Source organism: Petromyzon marinus, chromosome 9 (assembly GCF_048934315.1).
Source record: "Petromyzon marinus isolate PM22_M1 ecotype Great Lakes invasive population chromosome 9, UKy_Petmar_22M1.pri1.0, whole genome shotgun sequence".
NCBI classification, from domain to species: Eukaryota; Metazoa; Chordata; class Hyperoartia; order Petromyzontiformes; family Petromyzontidae; genus Petromyzon; species Petromyzon marinus.
In genome coordinates, this window is record NC_133675.1 from 6,665,395 (window position 1) to 6,687,140 (window position 21,746).

A 21,746-nucleotide genomic window follows, 5' to 3' on the forward strand; every position below is an offset into this window, starting at 1 on the left:
AGACATATTTCAACCTTGACTCGAAACTGCAACGCCTTCACATAAAATACTTTATCAACATTTAAAACTGAATCCATGAAAATTGTACATAGCGCTCAGTCAGTATTGTAAGTTCATTATTCATGTCGCTTACATAGCAATCGTGAGAGCTGTCATAATAAGCAACTTCGAATAACTTTGTTTGATTCTGTTTGCTGTTAATCCGGTGCATCTCAATTAACATTTAAATGTTAGAACAATTTTAAATTAACCATAGCAGTCTTCTGTATTCGTTACTCCCACCTCTTCGGTTTTGCTATATATTACGTATTCCAAAATTGCTCCGTCATTTCAATTCAAACAAATGTTTATTTGTTACACGGGAAATCCCGTTTAGCCAGTTACCTAGCTAGTTTTGGTGGCAACCCCCCGAAGCTAATAACAGAGTTACTGTTGGGGTGAAGAGGAGGCCAGCCAACAGCCAGCCCGAAAACTCAAGGCATAGATTATTTTGAATGGAAGGATACATTTAGTGGTGTGGTGATGCCACGGTTAGTACACTGCACTACAAACGCGACGAACGGAGTTCGATTGCCAGCTACGGCTAATATCGGTGGTGAGTTATCTGAACCAGTCCTGATTATCCCTATTCCCCAAATTGCACTGACCAGTGTGGTGGGATAAGGCCAAACAACCCCAATGACTGAAATACATGGGGATGCCCGTTTCCAGTAGTCGATTTCCAAAAGGCTGTAAACCAATTTATATACAGAGATTACTAGGAAAGCAAGTACAATAATCCATAGCTTACACAAATAAGTGTTGTCCATGATCAACACAGAGTGGTGAGAGAATGAATGGATAGTCGAATAAAAATGAGCAACAGTCCTTTTAATTTATACTATTTTTGGGGGGATGCTGCTTCACTTAAATTGTGGTCTTTATAAGTTCCGTATAATTTACTTTGTGATATTATCTTACGAAGCACACCACCTAATGGTTCACAAAGCAATACTGTCATATTTATGAATACAAAATATTAGTAAGCGTGCTTCACATGCTTTTCCATTTACAAATAACAAGAAGCACATGAATTGTTTATATTGTTGCCAACGACATTTTTGTAACATAAAAAATATATAATACATCCATATTTGCATCAACTTAAATTAATATCCTCTCATTACCAAAACATCACAAAGGACCCACAACTCAGTAAGTCAGATCTGGGATGACAACCAATTTCAATCTCCTAACAAAAAAAACGGGGTTCATAAAGGAAGTACAGGAAAACAATCTCATGGCGAAATCCCACGAATAAATTATCGGTCGTGACACGCACCCCCCCTAACCCACCCACCCATGTGCGCCGCAATATTAGTAATTCCCTCGCTTCGAGACTCTCAACAACCAAATCAACTTGTTGCCTTTCACCGAAAACGAATCAACAACAAAACAGGTCCCTGCAGGGTGGGCTGGTAGAAGTTCGCAAATGAGATAATGTGACTTCCAAATGTTGGGTGCAATAAGACATATCAAGTCTCTGCGCTGTCTACTGCTGATTTTACACCCAACAGTCACGAGATTTCACTTCGTTAAAGTATTGAAAGGGGACGGACGGACGGACACATTAATCTATTGCGGGCTGGTACACTCAGTTTACAACTTCGTTCCTACCAGTAAAACTCCCAAGTCAAACCACTTTGCTGGCATCATTGCTCACCGTCTCCTCCGCGGTAGGACCGAGCAGGTGCTTGTTGACAGCCGAGTCCTCGTTCTCTTGCTCGCCCATGAGTGAGCCGCCTGCGACGTTGGCTTCGTTGGCGGCGGCGATGGACGCAGCTGCTGCAGCAGCAGCAGCACCAGAAGGGCTGTGACAGCAATTCGCGCGTGCCACGTGCGGCGTGCACACGGCAATAGCCCAGCCTCCAGCATGGCAGGGGCATTCGAGCACATACAGTATTTAGGGAGAGGCGAAATACCACACAAGAGGGGCGGAGACCCTCACGTCATTCATTTACCGTACTCAAGCGAAACAACTGGCAATGAGTTGTGAATTCTAACGACGACAAGAGGAGCAAACGTTTGCCCGATTGACAATTTTGTGTTAATTTTTTTTTAAAAGGCAGTACTGCGAGGTTTTGTTGTTTTGTTGTTGTTGCTGTTGCATTACTTCGCTAACTTTGGCGCGTTCATAAAGTATCGTCGTTCGGTTAGGTTTAGCCGTTGTAAGTGTTGTGTTGGCGAACTTGAAGCGAAAGGCAATCGAGATAGACGTGGCGGTCTCTGGTCGCTCGCATAACGAGACGTCTGTTTCAAATCTCGAACGTAATATCCCTTTAAAAACTAGACAAGCGCAGGCAATTTATAAGCCTGTGATGTGGTTTTTTTTGTGAGTATTGGTTTGAAAAATGTTGTGACCCCCCCCCTTCTCCAACGCCATTATAATCTTGATTTTATATTTATACGTCAAGCTGAAAATCCCGTTGAGGAGCGATGGGACCAACTCACGTGTCAGTGAGATGCATTGTAGATGGTGGTGCGGGGAGATCTTTATCAAGCAGTGGATAGACCACGGACGATGAGGATTCTTAGAGCCCGTAGACATAACAGGTCTTTAAATACGAGGGAGACTCGTGTTAAATATAGAACCAGACCATTTCTTTGACTTGCCAGCTGATGCTTGTAAACGTTCACTGCCAAGCATGCTTGAGAGCATGCTTAAGTGCCCCAAAGTAGTTGCAGTGCAGGTAAGACTACTCAAGTGAAAAGTGCTTCTTCACACCCACCTGAGTCACAATTACTTCGTCAGCTATTCAAAAGTGCCACTTGTTGCTCATCCACTCTAAAAGAATGTAATTGTTCACGTATAAGTATCCTTGGTGTGTACAGCCCTTCGTCAAGCCACTGCTGGATGAAGGCCTCCCCACATTATTCGGGTCGTGGGGGGGGGAGATACTTGATCATATTTCACACTGAGCATTGCGGGATGGTGGAGGTGGGGAGATATAGATGCTGGACGCATAGAAGTGTAGTACAACAATGGATGTTGCACTGCGTTCTGATGCCCACTGTGTTGTTTGTGCGTAGTGGTTAAACCCATCATCAACCATCCCCACTCTCCGGGCAAAATCCACGCGTTTGTCTTCCCAGATGCGACGAGGTTGGGGTGCACACCACGAATAGTAATTAAGAACCAAACGCACAATTCACATGCGTTACTCTATTGTGCGGTTTGCGGTTCACATTGTTTAACGGATTGTTTCTTTAATTTGCCCTTTAAACATAGTTGTCCACAGCCCTTTGTGTTCGAAGGAACCTCCGGCAGGCAAACCGGACAGACTGGGTTTTGCAAAGTTGAAGGCTGTGTCGGGCGATTCTAAAAATCTTCATACACACGGTGACTCAGCAAGGGGGATTCGTCCTCTCATCCAAATATTTATCACCAATTAACCTCTCTCTCTCTCTCTAAATGTATTATCTATTTGAGTACTCGCAGAATATTAGCCAGTAATGGATTATGTATGCTGTGTTCGTGGCTCAATGTATTTCTAATTATAATGTAAACCTCTTAACTGGCAGGGAGGAGAATGGAAGGTTGAATTATAACTTCACCCAGCTGGACTCGATGATTGGGCTTCTCATACAAAACGGTCTTAGACCTGGTGAGTAGGGAGTGATGTTTGAAAACACAAAATGTAACACTGACTGCACTGTTTATTAAACACACCACAAATAAACTGGAGCACTGCAAACATTTCTCTGCTTTGTTTCGGAAATTGCGAACGTCATAAGTGAATTTGCTTTTTCGCGAAAAAAATGTGTCCAATAAAACCTTTTTTCTTCATTAAAATGCCGTGACAGTGTGGTGCGTACACACATTAAAAAAAAAATACTCCCTCCTACACGATCGCGCAAGTGATTATATTTTTACGCGGTCCCGAGTCGGTGTTACCGCACACGTGTGCAAGACCAACGTCGCACAGAGCAGTTACTGTCTCGTGTTCCTGGCAGGATTCGAGCTCATGGGCAGCCCGTCTGGCTTCTTCACCGACTTCGAAAACAAAACGCAGCTGGTGGCGTGGAGGAGCCTGGTCTCGGAGCTGGCAAAGCGCTACGTCGGTAAACGCGCCACGCCAATCATTGCCCTGCGTGTGGCCACACGGGGTAATGTCGGTCGGCGTGTGATTCGGAATGCGCTCGACTCCGTGCCCTTGTCTGACCGGCAAGTCATTCAAATTGACTTGTGCGATGGTATGGGCCAGCCCCGATATCTAACTGATCTTAAAGTTAACAACAAAAAAATGCCACAGATGTTTCACACGCGAGTGCTCAATCCCTGTTTATACAGTCCATAAGGCAGCGATTGGAATTCTACATTCCTATGGCAGGAGTGAGTTCACTCATAGGGCAACCACCCTTGACTGCCTACTAAGTGGTGGTACTCACTTTATTGACCTGGCAGAACGAAGGGCTGAGTTGACCCCCAACCAGGATTTGAATTTGCAATCTTCTCATTGGGGAACTGCATTCGCAAACCACTGAAATATCCGGCCGGAACTAATTTAGCTAATGACTAAATGACCCCAATATGTCTGAATATAAGATGCTACTTCACTGCATGCAAGACAACAGTGTATGACTATTGCAGAATATCCACAGCTTGTGGTGGAAACAGCTAAGCACGCCCAAGCAGTGAATGTTCTGTCATGGCCTGTCTGTGGGATACCTGTGCGCCAGCAACACTGAATTGTTTTCCGACTTAAAATAAGCAATGGAGTTAAATCACGCCTTCGTGATGCACCATTTCAAAAGTGAAAATTCACCGAGTGCCGAAAGAAATGGGGGCATGTCATCTCGTGGCAGATATGTATGGGCTGCGTGAAGTCCTTCAGTGGAACTTCGAGACTTGGAATGAACCAGATCACGGCGACTTCGACAACATCAGCATGACGGTGCAAGGTAACGCAGGGAATCTCTGAAGGGCGTTCAGTGCGCATCCATGTGTGCAGCTCGCATCGCTTTTAAAATCCAATGTCAAAAATAAGTTGACCTTTGTACTCCTGCATACCAGACACTTAAAATATGTCCCTTTTTTTAAATTTGCATAAACGTGCACTTAATTTTTTTTGTTAGAACGAGGCGTTCACATCGAATATAAAAGCAGAACTTGTTTTACGTGCACTCCATTCTATAGTTGTGTTCGGGGCTATGCTAATCCTACGAACAGGTTTATAAACATTTAGCTCAAAATAATACGAGACGGACATGGAGTGCGAAAATAATGCCCAGAACAGCATTTTGGGATCATTCCAACTGAAATTAAGCACTGGTTATACGAATAGAATGAATGTGATTATATTATTAAGTGTAACTGTGTGCACGACTATGCAATCATTAAGCACAAAGTGCAAAGTAATTCTCAGCATATGGGGCTTAATTTCTCGCTGAATATTTTCCGGGTTGCTGGTAGAGTAGATTAGGTGACACGTGACCCAAGTAGCCACAGCCAGAGTTATACTGGATGTGCCATGTCGGGTCCGGGTATATTTTCTCACGTCGCCTACCCAGATAGACCTGGCTCAAATGAAGCCCCGGTTAATGTTCATGAGTGCAGGTGATGACTTTAGTGTTTAAAAAAAAACATATTTTTGTGTTGTTCCATGGGTCAGGCTTTCTAAATTATTATGACGCATGCTCGGAGGGGCTGCGACAAGCGAGTCCGCGGCTGAGGTTCGGGGGACCCGGGGACTCGTTCCGGCCTCCACCACGCTCTCCCATGTGTTGGGCCCTCCTCCAGCACTGCCACAACGGAGCAAACTACTTCACAGGGGAGCGTGGGGTGCGCCTCGACTACATCGCCATGCACAAGAAGGTGACGCCGTTATCGATTGCTCTCCGAGTAAAATTGCGTGCGTCACAGCTGACACTTCAAAGTGTCTGAATGACATTGCTGCTTGCGTGGGTTTTCTCTGTTGTGCTGCATAGCTCTCTGATGTGTGTTCAGGTTGTACCACCCTGTCAGCTTCTTCTGGAACTGAATTGGAAGTTCCTTACGAAAGCCGAGCAAGTTCCCAGAATTTCCAGCAAAATTTTAGATATGCCGAATATTACATGCGGTAAAATCAGAAAACACGTCGGAGATTAACAAATGCTCTGTGCTGAGAAACTGTCAAATGCGTAGCTTGTTTCCCCCATTGACAGCAGCATTGCCTGCAGCTGTTCACACAATGCACACACTTTGTGCCATATTATGTAAGCCACACTTAGGTTTAGCAAGCTCAGCAAGCCTAAAGATGAGATTCCTCGGATTGGGTGGAGTCATAATGGGAGGAAGAAAAATAATGTTTGCTGATGGTGTGTTTTTTTTTAATTACGTACAGCCCTTTTGTCGAATCACTGCTGGGCGAGGGCCTCCCCACACCCAATCGGGTCGTGGGGGTTATTTGACCATACTTCACTGTGTTCTGGTCAGTAGGGGTTTGTAAAGAAGAGGGGAGTATAGACGTGAGAACTACGAAGTACAATTCAACAATGGATGATACCACATTGGCCTCTGCTGCCCACTACATTAGATCCACAGCCTATAACAACCTGTTGTGCATGGTGGACGCCCATCCAAGCCCTTTCCAGGATCAACTCTGCTTAGTGTCCGAGATCTGACAGGATCAGGTGCATTTCAGGTGATGTTGTAAATGGCGTGTTTTTGGACACCATTTCAGAAATTCTTGCTACCTTTCAGATATTCTGAAATCACGAAATGTTATTCCTGCGTAGTTTTTTTGTGGCTGTGCTGTACGGTTCTCCAATGCAGTTTCGGGTTGTACCACGTGTTGTTCGGCATGATGTCCGACGTTTCACTCTCAGCACATTGAAGAAGCTCCCAGCACATCGAAGAGCTATGCTGATTTTTTTCTACGTTTTTGCTAAGCCTGCGAACACATAGACAAGTGTGCCGCATTGCATTTTCGACGTTGCACGCATTGATCGCCTAAGCGTTTTATCGTCACGCAGGGCAACGGCAGCTCCATGCACATTCTGGAGCAGGAGCTCGAGGCCGTGGACTTAATCCAGCGCCTCTTCCCACGTTTCCAAGCCACTCCCATCTACAACGACGAGGCAGACCCGCTCGTCGGGTGGTCCACGCCGACAGAGTGGAGGGCCGACGTCACCTACGCAGCCATGGTGGCCAAGGTAGAGTGGTTTACCATCACGGTGTTCAAAAAGGAACGCGTTCTGATCCGCACAACGTTGATGGGGAATGAGCTGCAAGAAATGTTCGGAGAACTTAAAGAAAGAAGGCTGCAAAATTGGATTCGGGAGGTACGACTATATGAGCAAAGCCAATGCCACCTTCAAGACGTTTGGCTTACAATCAGAGATATCTGTCGGACAATGGGAACATGCAGAGGAGTATTTGTACCTACAACAGATATTGAAAGTAGAGCACAATAAAAATGATGTACTAAAGATGTGGACGGCAGTGGGTTGGAGTGCTTTTGGAAACAGCTGAACTTGATCATAGCATCCCTTTCAATCAACATAGCAGTGTACCTGAAAGAGATGCTTTATAACAAATGGCTACTGCTGCTATGACATAAGGATCAGAAATATTTACACCAATTTCATCAAATGGAGCAAACTGAAGAGGGCGTAAAGCGTCTTGGAGCGATAATTATAATTCCAGTGAGAGACAAAAGAGCAAAGCATGAATCGAGGAACAAATGCAAATCGGAGACATCATAATGAGTGTTAAGAAATGTAAATGTGGGCTTTGGTAGGGACACTTCCCTAGAAAGGATTGATGGCTGATGGTCAAGAATAATAATGGGAGTGGCAACCGATGGATGTGATGCACCCGCAAGGATGTGTACTGAGGAGGTGATGGGGTGATGAAAACGGCTTGTGTGGAGGTGCTAGCTGGATCATTATATCGCAGGGTCATGAGAGATGACGGCGTCTTGGGGAGGCCTCCATCCTGCAGCGGATTGAGCAAGGCTGATGTTGAATGGTGGTGGTGATGCTTTCGTGAGTGGTGTGTGACACTGCATCATGTTGCTTTAGCACCAGAAAAATGACGATGTATAATTAATTATTATCCTGACTAGCACGAGCGCTACTTTGCACTATGTACGGGGTTAGGAAGTATACTAAGCATGACTTGCATGTACCCTCCCTACCGTGTCTGAAAAAGGGGCAAATCGGCTTCTTGTTAATAAACTGCGAGGAAAATGCTCGGCACACATCAGTCATTCTTAGACACAAGTTTAGCTTCTGCTTAGGGTCACTGAGTAGCAGTCGCGATGTTAGACTCATCGTGAATAGTCCGTTGCATTCCTTCGTCGAATGCACATACCTCCCCTGAACCACAGCAGAAAATGCGCAACGCATTGCATGTTTTATTAAATGTATATGCTGGTCAGCAGAAGAGAGCAATACAATCCTTTGTTGTACTGTACTTTAAATGTTTCTATGCTGCCTGGCCTTTATAAACCCGCACTGACCAACATGGTGAATTGAGGTAAAATAACCTCCAGAGCCTGCGCGGCGTATCATCGAACAGTGTATTGGCGTTGTGATGTACATGTACCCGTACATTTTTCAATAGAAAAAAAAAATCACATTTGCTTACCGTATTTGTTTCGGTTGGTCGAAGTAGAGGCGTTGTGTTAATTTTATGATTGTTTCTACAACCCTAACCATCGTTATTTAACTATAAAGATAAATATTGCCGTTGCGTGTCTTTTGGCAACTCGAACAATTTGCGTTTTTACGAGTATCGATAGCGTTTGTTTCCTGCACGACTGCCAACCATGTCGATAATGTTATCGACATGGTTGGCGGTCGTGTTTGGCGGTCGTGTAGGCACTCTACAAGTAGCACGTCCTTTATCACGAATATTAGTGGCCGTATTTTCAATTGCTAATAAATAATGTTCTGTTTTTTGTGCTTCAGGGTGTTGATGTTCTCGGTGACATTTTCTACGCTGGTCGCTGCCCTTTTCCAGGGGTTAAAGCATTTTGCCATTTAGCGAGAAGAAACTGTAAAGTTAGCCAAAAAACACTGAAATGGTTTTTAATGCTGATGAATAGAAGGCAGGCGGTGGGTTTTTTTTTTAAACAGTCAGAGCGTCTTCAACTTTAGTCACGTTTGCGGGCCAAACAACAAACATTTGAAACAATAGGCACCGTTTTGTGATGTTCTCTTTTCAACTGGCGATCGATTTAATTAATTATATATGCGTGTTTGTTGTTTGTCAAATGGATATATGAACGATCAAGTTAAGCTTGCCAGGGTTAAAAAAATATATATACAAACACACAGTGATATGTATTGCGATGGAAAGGCATTTTCTGCATACCGTTTCTGAACCAATGCTCTCCACGCAGGCTCGGGTTAGGGGAGAGGCAGTCGTGTGTTAAAGTAAGCGGGTCCCATTATTTACAGCTTACCACTGGCACAGTCGTAGGAAACCACGATAAAGGAGAAGCGTTGCTTGCAGATAGTGCTCATCAGCAGGACGCGCCGTGAAGGGGCACGGCCTCTGCATCGTGCGGTCTCGCAGGTGTGTAACTCCGCCGTGCCCGCATGTAGTTGGTGCGTTTTTATTTATTTTACTGGAGTGTGAAGAAGTCACCGTGTTTTTGGCAGCTGCTGACACGGACTGCTGACACGCACCGCCATGAGGCAGCTCGCTATTGCGATAGTCACACGCCTCAAATTTTTCAACTGTGTTTAGTTGCTTTCACGAAGTAAATGTGTTTTTTTTTTATCAGGAGGGGAGGGGAGTTGCAGAGCGATTCCGGCACGGTAAATCAAGCCACCATTGACATGATGAATAGATTAGGGAGCCTAAACTCAAAACTGATCAGATAATAGCTGAACAAAGTGGCTTATGTGGAAATTTATAGCAGCCAAATACTCTAAACATGATGGAAAGGACATGATGGGACATGATGGAAAGGATGCTGTTCACTTAGAGGCCGGGTGACAGTGTGCGTTGCAAAGTGTGGTGTAGCTATCGAGTGGGCCCAGGTGGTGCAACTGCGCGATCCCCGGTGGCCTAGGAGCTGGTCAACGAAGAAAGGAGAATGCGGACGGGGGTGGGGGGGGTGCATTTTATTCCTTGCATCACAACCCGTGCCAACCACGCCATGCCACTGGCCTTGCACGCAAGGCTACTAAGAAATGAAATTGTGTATCATACGGTAACACTGAATAATGCGTACAAATTTAGAAATGGTGTGTACGTCAGCATGTCGATTTCATTAGCATAGGACGTAAACTGTCTAACACTTTAACTATTTTAGGTAGCGTGATGACAGTAAGTGGTAGATGCATCACAGAGATAAACAGAAGAATAGCACTGGCAAAATATATATTTCAGGAAATTGGATCTTTATTGAAAAAATTAAATGATTAATGATGAGAATTAAAATACTGCAGTGTCACATGTGGTCTATTCTAGATATATAACCATAAGAAACTGTATTATATATGTTTATATGATGTAAAGGATTAAGATAATAATGGTTAGAATAGGCTTGTGAATTAGCTACATTGCTCATATTTAGCTACCTTGAACACATTGTCATGTAAATCTCAGGAGAAATCTCGCATTCATTACAAATGAAGTACAGTACTACATATTCTTGGTTCTGTCGGTAAAGTCACGGAGATAGAAATTTAAATACAATTAAATAAAAATGTACATCTATTAAGAATTAGAAGTAACAATGGGAGTTATTATACTGTAAAACTATTGCCAACATTTTCTCTGGGAAGCAGTCAAACATTGATTATTATCAATGACTATTTAGTTTAGGGCTTGTTTTTTTTTCTGAACCTTCAATAGATGAATTCGTCATGAAAGTTATAGGCAGAACTTCTGTCGCACCATAGGTAGCCAACCGTGCTAATCAGAGGTGTGGATTTTTAACACGATGTGAGTGTCCATCTGTATATGTGTAACATGGGGTCACAGTAACTCGTGAAGATGATCCAAAATAGATACAATATTAGTTTAAAGTTGTGTTGCTGTTTGGGACTTACCATAAAGAAAACTCGCCAAATTGATCAAAGATTTGCCCAAAACATGCAGACAAACACACGCTATTTGGAAGTAACACTTTTTTACCCTGACAGCTACCCGTCAACTTCCGTACTGTGACTAAACACTTCCGAGGACACGCGCAAGTTGTAAAACATTACAGAAACCATGCATCTGCATCGCTTTTCTTCTTTGTTATACTAGAAACGCTTGCATCAGGGGTCTCCGCAGCCTGCTGATGTCCTCTGCACGGTGGCGCATGTCTACCCAGGTGATCGTTCAACACCAGCGTCTGCTCATGGCCAAGCCCAACGGCACGATCAAGTACACGCTGCTCAGCAACGACAACGCCTTCCTGAGCTACGTGCCGCACGTCTTCACACAGCGCACGCTGGCCGCACGTTTCCAGGTCAACGACACAAGGCCGCCGCACGTGCAGATGATCCGCAAGCCCGTGCTCTCCGCCATGGGATTGCTGGCTCTCCTCGGTCAGTGATGCGAAAGCCTTTTGGGGTGGCCGATAACCCCCGTTATTAGAGTGGGCCATGTGTACTGACGTCATGGTGCAAATTTGACTCAATTTGAGTTTTAAAAAATACTTGGAAATTACTTAATTGGGAAAAACCAAAGAGTAACATCGGCCCCTACTTGCAAACTAATAATAATAAACATGTCTGAGTATGCATGTACATATTTCAACACAAAGCAAAGGGCTGTAATACACCGCTCCAAAGAAATATGAAAATGATCTGCCAAATAATACAGCTACAGGGCTACAATTGTCGGCAGACATCAGTGTAGCAAATCCATTGTACTACAGTGAGGGAAAAAAGTATTTGATCCCCTGCTGATTTTGTATGTTTGCCCACTGACAAAGAAATGATCAGTCTATAATTTTAATGGTAGGTTTTATTTTTTAATGGTAGGTTTATTTGAACCAAAGAGTATGGATCCTCGCAGTCATGAAAGCTTCAAATCTAGAACAGAATAACAACAACAAAATCCAGAAAACGCTTGTCAAAAATATTATAAATTGATTTGCATTTTAATGAGGGAAATAAGTATTTGACCCCCTCTCAATCAGAAAAATGTCTGGCTCCCAGGTATCTTTTATACAGGTAACGAGCTGAGATTAGGAGCACACTCTTAAAGGGAGTGCTCCTAATCTCAGCTTGTTACCTGTATAAAAGGCTCTTAAAGGGAGTGCTCCTAATCTCAGCTTGTTACCTGTATAAAAGACACCTGTCCACAGAAGCAATCAATCAGTCAAATTCCAAACTCTCCACCATGGCCAAGACCAAAGAGCTCTCCAAGGATGTCAGGGACAAGATTGTAGACCTACACAAGGCTGGAATGGGCTACAAGATCATTGCCAAGCAGCTTGGTGAGAAGGTGACAACAGTTGGTACGATTATTCGCAAATGGAAGAAACATAAAAGAACTGTCAATCTCCCTCGGCCTGTGGCTCCATGCAAGATCTCACCTCGTGGAGTTGCAATGATCATGAGAACAGTGAGGAATGAGCCCAGAACTACACGGGAGGATCTTGTCAATGATCTCAAGGCAGCTGGGACCATAGTCACCAAGAAAACAATTGGTAACACACTACGCCGTGAAGGACTGAAATCCTGCAGCGCCCGCAAGGTCCCCCTGCTCAAGAAAGCACATATACATGCCCGTCTGAAGTTTGCCAATGAACATCTGAATGATTCAGAGGACAACTGGGTGAAAGTGTTGTGGTCAGATGAGACCAAAATGGAGCTCTTTGGCATCAACTCAACTCGCCGTGTTTGGAGGAGGAGGAATGCTGCCTATGACCCCAAGAACACCATCCCCACCGTCAAACATGGAGGTGGAAACATTATGCTTTGGGGGTGTTGTTCTGCTAAGGGGAGAGGACAACTTCACTGCATCAAAGGGACGATGGACGGGGCCATGTACCGTCAAATCTTGGGTGATAACCTCCTTCCCTCAGCCAGGGCATTGAAAATGGGTCGTGGATGGGTATTCCAGCATGACAATGACCCAAAACACACGGCCAAGGCAACAAAGGAGTGGCTCAAGAAGAAGCACATTAAGGTCCTGGAGTGGCCTAGCCAGTCTCCAGACCTTAATCCCATAGAAAATCTGTGGAGGGAGCTGAAGGTTCGAGTTGCCAAACATCAGCCTCGAAACCTTAATGACTTGGAGAAGATCTGCAAAGAGTGGGACAAAATCCCTCCTGAGATGTGTGCAAACCTGGTGACCAACTATAAGAAACGTCTGACCTCTGTGATTGCCAAAAAGGGTTTTTCCACCAAGTACTAAGTCATGTTTTGCAGAGGGGTCAAATACTTATTTCCCTCATTAAAATGCAAATCAATTTATAACATTTTTACATGCGTTTTTCTGGGTTGTGTTGTTGTTATTCTGTCTCTCACTGTTCAAATAAACCTACCATTAAAATTATAGACTGATCATTTCTTTGTCAGTGGGCAAACGTACAAAATCAGCAGGGGATCAAATACTTTTTTCCCTCACTGTATATTATGCTCCAACGTCTATAACCCCCACAATCTACATGGTATATAAATGCCGTCCGCCAACAGTGGATTAATAAAAGGGACTGTACATTCATATTGACATTGCGTTATAGACAAATACCAAATGTTTCAGCATGGGGGGTACACGTACCTTGAATATGTATTTAAAAACATATCAGTACATTCTGTTTTTTTGCTTTCAGCTATTGACTCCTCCAGTTTAATGATCGCAGATAAAGTTATCTGTCGAAATAACTATGCAGGTTTAACTCAGGGTAAATATTTGAGAGCTTTCGTTTAAAAAAAAAGCATGTGAAAAGTATTTTTCCCACAGAAATATCAAAGTCTAACATGCCACTGCAGAAGGTCATATGAAGCGTATGGCGTCACTAAAAGGTTAAGGTGGGGCCCTGCAACTGCTTGCTCACGCCACGGCCGGCGAAAGGGCCTCAACTACAGAGGGAGTTAAAGAGGAGCCCCACGAGATGGCATTTGGCAGAGTCTTCCGCACTGTCGAGAATGTCTTGGAAAATGTGGGACGACCCACACTTGACCCCACCAAACGCGACCAGCCAAACGACGAACTGCGGTGTCCCCAATTATTCTGCTGGGTGGACGGAGGCGAGGCGGCGGCGGTGGCAGGGACAAACTTTAACCGTTGTCCCAACTGCCGCACCGGGATAAGCTGGTGGACTTCTGGATCGCAGGTCCAGCGTGCTAACCATTACACAATGCTTTTAAATATAAAATTAAATGTAAACTTATTTTTTTTAGGAACCTGCGGTTTTTTTCTTCGTGGTGAAAACATCCTTTTGCTTAGTTGCTCCCCGGATGGCCTCGTATGACCTGAGGAAGGGGGGCAAAAAAATAAACTCGCCTCGTAGACATTGACGGCTTCCCCCTCACTCTCCAGAGAGAGGCAATGTGAGAGACGTGTGGGAGAGAGGCTTTCCAGAATATGAATAGCACTAAAAAATATCCCCACGGCTTGTGCGGCGGTCTCCTGCGCAAAACCTCACAAACACCAACAGCCGCGTGTTGTTTTCCACGCCACGGGCCTATCACGCCGACTTAGCTTTGCTCTCAAGCTCGTGCAGTTCACACTGAACGCTTATCGTAATCACCTTATTTGTCGTAATACCGTAATCACTGTAGCTGAGAGGTAGAACTTGGCTCTGCAAGACTTTTTCTCCACACTTGTTACAAACAAATCTCGTTGCACATGAGAGGGCTTGCTGCGAGGGCTGTTTTCTCCTGCTCGCAGTACCGCAACCCCCTGGTGTAAATGAGGCTACCCCACACCCCGCATTGTAATGCAATGCTCACATTTGCATACTCTTTCTGCATTAATGCCCCATTTCCATATCGAATATAACAACAGCACAGCATTTAAAGCACAACTAGGTTATCTAGCGAATGCGAATAAACAATTGAAAGCTACGAAATCTCACGTGGCATTTAGAGGTTCTTCACCTTAAACAGTGGACTTCGTCTGAACTGAGATTCACTTGGGGGTTTTGACGGAAAAGCTCAGTTACTGGAGCGTGGCGTGCAGCATGAAGGTAATTCATTTAATGCCTGGAGGATAACCAGTTTTAACCAATGACTCGACGCATCATTACATGCCTGATAACCAAGAGTGCTTTCTCTTGCATTGGAACTGCTGATGTTGGCTGTGCCCTGGCCGTTTGCTTGCGTATCTACTATGCCCCCTGCAGGGGAGCGGCAAGTACTGGCGAACGTTTATCGTCCGGACGGGCACAAGGAAGGGGCCAATGGGACATTCGGAGTCCTGGCTAGCACTCACGAGGTAGCCGCGAGCCTCCCGGCCACCGACAGCTGGCAGTGCTCGCTGCTCATCTACAACAGCGACGACGTGAGGACGTCTACCTGCGTCAGCCCAGTCACCGTCGTCGTTAGCAACCTCCCGTCTGACAAAGGTTTCCGACTAAGAGGCCGGGCGGTGATTGCGCGGCACATTAGTTCAAATGTGTTGCTTCATCAATTGACAGAGCAGCTTGCGCTTTTACACCTGCTGGAGGGTGTTTAATAACCTTGCGGTGGTTGTCAGCCTGTAAATTCTCGCTGCTGGGCAGTGTTGTTCTTTTCCAGTAGCAGCCTCCAGATTCATTGATATGAACAAACCATATTCTCCGCTGTCTTCTCTGCTTCTATTAATAAATGAACAACAATAATAACAATGACACATTTTTTACTGTTTGGCCGTGTCGGGTGGTGGAGGGTTACGACACATTTATAAATAACGCGATCTAACCCAAAACCTTTATTATGAATAACAACAACCTTTGTCAATCCGCTGCTGGATGATGGTTTCCCTACATGCTGTCAGTCATGGGAGATGTTTGGCCATACTTCACCATGCCGGTCAGTGCGGGTGGGTTAAGAGAGCACACATGACCACTGATATTAGCCGTGGCAGGTCCTAGGGGTCATTGCGTGGCACGCTAACCTTTGCAACAACGCTCCATTGGAGAGAATGTTGAATATACATGGAGTGATATTCTTGGTTCTTTCGGTAAAGTCACGTAGAAGGGAAACAATAAAATAATAAAAATATAAAACAATAAAATTATCACGACGTTTCGACTGCAACACAAGCAATCATCATCAGGTGTGAAAACCACAGCAAGAAAATTTGAAAAAATACATGGAGTGCTTCACTCTTCCGGCGATTCCATGAAGTGTCATGATATGCAGTTGCAATTTGGTTCAATTATTTATATTTTATTTATATTTTTGTCCTGCGGTTTTAATCTGTCTGTTTTGTTTGCTTCATAAATGTAATATGAGCTTAGCATTTTCATATAATGTGCATAAATTGGAAGTAATTGGCTTAGAATATATTCAGTGTAAAAATATATTTTATTCAACGAATCCACGCATCATTACATGTCTAGTGTTTGGTTTAATGAGCTCATAAACCACATCTACACATTGCGTCTTATTGCTCTATAATTTGACTTTAAATGGCAGTGCATAGAGCAGTGTTTCTTCAATTCCAATCTTCTTGACCTCCTACTGTGCAGTTTTCCACGATTACAAACCATGCGGTGCCTGCAGCACTTACTGGCGTAAATTTCATATAATTTGTATTTACATTTGTTAACCCAAGAAAGCTTTGCTGAGTCTCAATAACTTTTCAGGAGGTCCTGCTAAGTTTTCACAGTTGGGGGCAACAATTGCTACGTATTTACCAATTAAGTCATTTGCAAGTAATATTTTAAATTGGCAAATTAGGACCATGATAACGCGCACCTTGCCTTGTACATGTGAATAATAAATATTGGTAAACATGCAAAGCCGACAGTCGTGGGTCTCAAGGACTGGAGGTGTGTGTCATGCAGGTTTAGAGTACTCGGTGGGAGATGCCAAGGTCGTATATGGATCTTCCTTTCCAGAACTGGTGTACGTTGGATATCAGTTGGACAATAAGCAAACAAATCCCTACGCACTGTGGAAAGCCATGGGCAGCCCGCCCTTTCCATCTCCCAAGCAGTTTCGACTCCTGCGTGAACTGGAGGTAATCACAGCACCTTCGATAACTGTAAAAGTTTAGACCTGCAATTTTATTGGTTATGTCACTGCTGCCGGAAGTGCTACTATTAGGAACGCAACACACGGAGACTGACATGATTGTGGGTACATTGATACTGGCATCTGCATTTTCACAAAAGTAAAATATTAGGCAGTTAATAATAATTATGCTTCAAGTACCGAGCTACATGTCATGGGGCAATAGTTAAAGTTGAAGGTGCAGGCTTGCAATATCTTGCTTACGCCACTTCTGTTGGACGGTCCTTCACTTAGGTTGTTCTAGGAAGCCCCTCTTAGAGAGTATTTTGGCCTACTCCTTCACAATAGCCAGACATCTTCTTTGGTTCTTTCGGTAAGGTCACGTAGAATGAGAATAAAATAATAAAATAACACAATAAAATTCTCACGACGTTTCGGCCACAACGCAAGCGGCCGTCTTCAGGTGAAAGGTACAGACCTGTCGGGACGACAGAGCTTCAGGTACCTTTCACCTGAAGACGGCCGCTTGCGTTGTGGCCGAAACGTCGTGAGAATTGTATTGTGTTATTTTATTATTTTATTCTCATTCTACGTGACCTTACCGAAAGAACCAAAGAAGATGAATCCTTGCAGTCACGAAAGCTTTAAATCGAAATTTAATAGCCAGACATCTTATAAGAGGTCGAAGTACCCACACTGTGCCCCACCACACACAACCTGCCGATCAACTGTTTCATCACAGCTCCTAGTCGTACAAATGAATCAAATTTGCCCCTGGCGGTTGACAGATGCTGTGCTGTTGGTGTCGCTCTTTTCTGTTAGGATCCGGTGGTTAGCAGTCCGCTGCCTGTGTTGGGTGTTGGCCCGTTGCGACTCACACTGGCCCTGCCTCAGCCGTCGGTCTATCTGCTGCACGTGTGTGCTAAGCCTCAAGGTGTGCCATGTCAGGTGAGCCTTCAGCAATGAAGCATTCTCAAGCTTTTAGGTGATATATCCAGGGCTTAATTGCTCATTGGGAATTTTTCGGATCGCTGGTTATCTGATCATGACTCAGTAGCCACAATGATAGTGAGAAATATACTGAATGTGAGGTGCCGGGTATGCAGAAATATTTTCAAAATCGCTGATACGGACAGACCCTGCTAAAACTAAGCCCTGGGCTTATCCACGTCATTGCTGGCAAAAAAAATCACCATGATTACACTTTTTCCACAGCGCCGCATGGGTTTGTTTTACATTTCTCTAATTCATTGCACATTTGGTGCGGTTGCTGCGTGCGTTTTAACAGGTCGCTGGACTCCGCGTGATGCCTCTCACCAAAGGTCAGGCCCTCGTCGTGTGGGACGACGATGGTGCGTGCTCCCGGTGAGAGTGCACGCTTTGTTGAAGCTGCTTTCACGCCGTGCGAACTTGAATGCTTTCCAGCCACGTGCTCATATGTTGTTTATTAATCCACCGGCTGTATCCGATAGGTGCTTGAAAACGTTTGAGGTGGAGTTTTCACCGACAGGGGAACGCTACGCGAGGATCCACGTGAAGGACAGCATTTTCACCCTTGCCGTTCACTCCCCAACTCTTAGCGATCCTGGAGGTATGTCCTAATTACACCAGTGTGACCCATTTATAGACGACACAATAAAATAATAGGGTGAAATAAATATAGAAAACAATATTGTGTTTTCAAAGCCTCCACCTCATATCTCTCATCCGTCTCAATACATTTTGACTTAAAACTTTCGTGACTGCAGGAATTCATATTCTTTTGTTCTTTCGGTAAAGTCACGTAGAAGGGAAACAATAAAATAATAAAAATATAAAACAATATATTATATATGTTTATATGATGTAAAGGATTAAGATAATAATGGTTAGAATAGGCTTGTGAATTAGCTACATTGCTCATATTTAGCTACCTTGAACACATTGTCATGTAAATCTCAGGAGAAATCTCGCATTCATTACAAATGAAGTACAGTACTACATATTCTTGGTTCTTTCGGTAAAGTCACGTAGATAGAAAATTAAATAAAATTTAATAAAAAAAATTACATTTATTAAGAATTAGAAGTAACATTGGGAGTTATTATACTGTAAAACTATTGCCAACATTTTCTCTGGGAAGCAGTCAAACATTGATTATTATCAATGACTATTTAGTTTAGGGCTTGTTTTTTTTCTGAACCTTCAATAGATGGATTCGTCATGAAAGTTATAGGCAGAACTTCTGTCGCACCATAGGTAGCCAAACGTGACTGCAGGAATTCATATTATTTTGTTCTTTCGGTAAAGTCACGTAGATAAAACATTTTAAAATAAAAACCACAACGTTTTGATCGCAACACAAAGCGGTCGTCATCAGGAAAAAGGGGTTAGCCTCTAAAGGCAAACTGTTTATAAAGGGTTAAAATGGGCATAGCCCAAGTGGGCTGCGATCGAAACGATCAAAACGATCGCAGCCCACTGGGGATCGAAACGTCGTGGTTTTTATTTTTATTATTGTTTCTATCTATGTGACTTTACCGAAAGAACCAAAGAATACATCGCAATCCACAAAGGTAAGTGGGTCATTATAAATCATTGTGGTACCTATAAATTGTTCATGCCATATAATTCACATTTATAGGGTTGTGGTCGTTTATGACCAGCTGACTTCAGAAACACAATGACCCGGATGTTTACCAAACTCGAGACAGACACTGGAAGTCGGAGCACATGACATTAACAGCTGTAAATGTCATGTCATATTTATTTATCCAAGAAAGCCTTATTGAGTTTCAAGACTGGCTTTCACAATGGCCCTCCTGAATTGTGTTGTTTGCCTGATTCTCGTGTAGAATATGTTTTACATTATTGGAAATTAGAATGCGCATGAGGGGAAAACACTAAAAAGTCCACGGAAAAAATGTCAGGAATCCGTTTGCTATATTCTTAGCTCTTTCGGTAAAGTCACGTTGAAGAGAAACAATAAAATAATAAAATATATATAAAACAATAAAAATTCTCACGACGTTTCGACCATAACACAAACGGTCGTCATCAGGTGTGTCGGTCATCAGGTGTGTCGGTTTGCATTAATTAATGCAAACCGACACACCTGATGACGACCGTTTGTGTTATGGTCGAAACGTCGTGATAATTTTTATTGTTTTATATATATTTTAATTAATGCAAACCGACACACCTGATGACGACCGTTTGTGTTATGGTCGAAACGTCGTGATATTTTTTATTGTTTTATATATATTTTATTATTTTATTGTTTCCCTTCAACGTGACTTTACCGAAAGAGCTAAGAATATGAATTACTGCAGTCCCGAAAGCTTTAAATCAAAAATCAGTTTGCTATGCAGCCATCTCATGGCCACCTCACAGCCCTGCAGGCGTGGAGGTTTCTCAATCTATGTGATCCACAAACCCTTTACTCTCAAGCGCTGGATCAGAGGTGTGCACTAGCACACCTGGTTTAAACGTCGTGAAGAAAGGCTGATTATGATGCATTTTAAAACGATGGTCCAAGTGTTTGACATCTTGGTGTCTCTCTGCCAGGTGGATCTGTGACGGGATTCTACAGAGTCCGTGCTGTTGATTACTGGAGTCGTCCTGGAACATTCTCTCTTCCTGTTTATTATAAAGACCGTGCGCAAACTTAATGAGTCCCATCCTGATCAAAAAAATATTCAGCATCATCTGTAAAAAAATAATTCCTCTAATATCCCTGTAGTTGATTTACAGGGATAGTAGACAAAAGTTTACATTGTTTTTCATCCACAATGCCACAATAGTCTGTACGAAATTAGAATGTAATTGTGCAGTTGAAGATTAATCATCCAAAATGTTATTAACAGAACAATGGGCAGCTCGGGCTGAGTGTAACCCTTTGATCACCACATGAGTGGAAAGGCTTTAAAGCAAAACAAGAGCACCAGCCAAGCGATTCTTTAGTATATTTGTATTGGTGATACGTCTTCTGCTACCTTACGTTCATAACCAAGCTTACTCCAGATTTTTTTTAAGGTTGACAACTATATTGAATGCCCTGTGCTAATGAGTGTGTACTCTTTCATTTATTTATGCTTGAAATAAGGCAATGTGTTTTAAGTTTTGGAAAGTTATGATAGTAAAGTATTAAGAACCTTATTGAAGACCCAACAAAGCAACAGCCTGGCCTCTGTCTTCTTACCCCACGACAGTGGACCACTTTCAACCATGTCCGAACAACACATGGAAGGTGTGGACTTTTCCTCTATAAATGGAAGATCAGGGACTCGCCAAACTGCAAATGCAGTCAGATGCCACCCCTCGGGCATATCAATACAACACGCATGTTCTGGTGGAATAAGCGGACCCCACTTAGCTACCCTTAGATGCTGTGGAATGGCTGACAACATTGAACATACAACTGTCGCCTGTTGCTTTTTTTCAAATGCCATACAAAAGAAAATAACAGTACAGTGTTATTTTAATCCCATACATATTGAAACGCATTTCTCAAGGGACAGCACGTCAATATTGTATGTACAATATGAGAGAAGTGTTTAGTTACATGATGTTGCCGTTTATTTGTTTAAAATGAAAAACGCAATTTAAGTAAATGCACCGTAAGCAGCTCAATCTACAATGTTTCGGTAGTAATGTAATTTAATAAACACGTCGATTAACAT

The 21,746-nt window shown here is 43.4% G+C and overlaps 2 protein-coding genes across 7 annotated transcripts in view; one reads left to right on the top strand and one right to left on the bottom strand.

Moving 5' to 3' along the window:
- LOC116940634 (sulfate transporter-like) overlaps positions 1-1,918 on the bottom strand; it is a 32,716-nt gene extending 30,798 nt beyond the window's left edge. The window contains exon 1 of the mRNA XM_032950720.2: positions 1,703-1,918. Within this exon, the coding sequence (XP_032806611.1) occupies positions 1,703-1,771 (69 nt within the window). The 5' untranslated portion in view covers positions 1,772-1,918. The remainder of the gene's footprint in view (positions 1-1,702) is intronic.
- IDUA (alpha-L-iduronidase) overlaps positions 1-21,696 on the top strand; it is a 59,832-nt gene extending 38,136 nt beyond the window's left edge. The window contains exons 1-14 of one of the 6 annotated variants that reach the window (XM_076065849.1): positions 2,185-2,729; positions 3,070-3,142; positions 3,562-3,644; positions 3,994-4,101; positions 4,846-4,941; positions 5,652-5,854; positions 6,994-7,173; positions 11,301-11,517; positions 15,270-15,491; positions 16,971-17,092; positions 17,908-18,033; positions 18,374-18,450; positions 18,558-18,676; positions 20,632-21,696. In XM_076065849.1, coding sequence (XP_075921964.1) covers positions 3,608-3,644; positions 3,994-4,101; positions 4,846-4,941; positions 5,652-5,854; positions 6,994-7,173; positions 11,301-11,517; positions 15,270-15,491; positions 16,971-17,092; positions 17,908-18,033; positions 18,374-18,450; positions 18,558-18,676; positions 20,632-20,735 — 1,611 coding nt within the window. In that variant the 5' untranslated portion in view covers positions 2,185-2,729; positions 3,070-3,142; positions 3,562-3,607 and the 3' untranslated portion in view covers positions 20,736-21,696. The other 5 variants (XM_032950725.2, XM_032950726.2, XM_076065850.1 and 2 more) reach the window with 5 other exon arrangements.
- Positions 21,697-21,746: the final 50 nt, after the last annotated feature.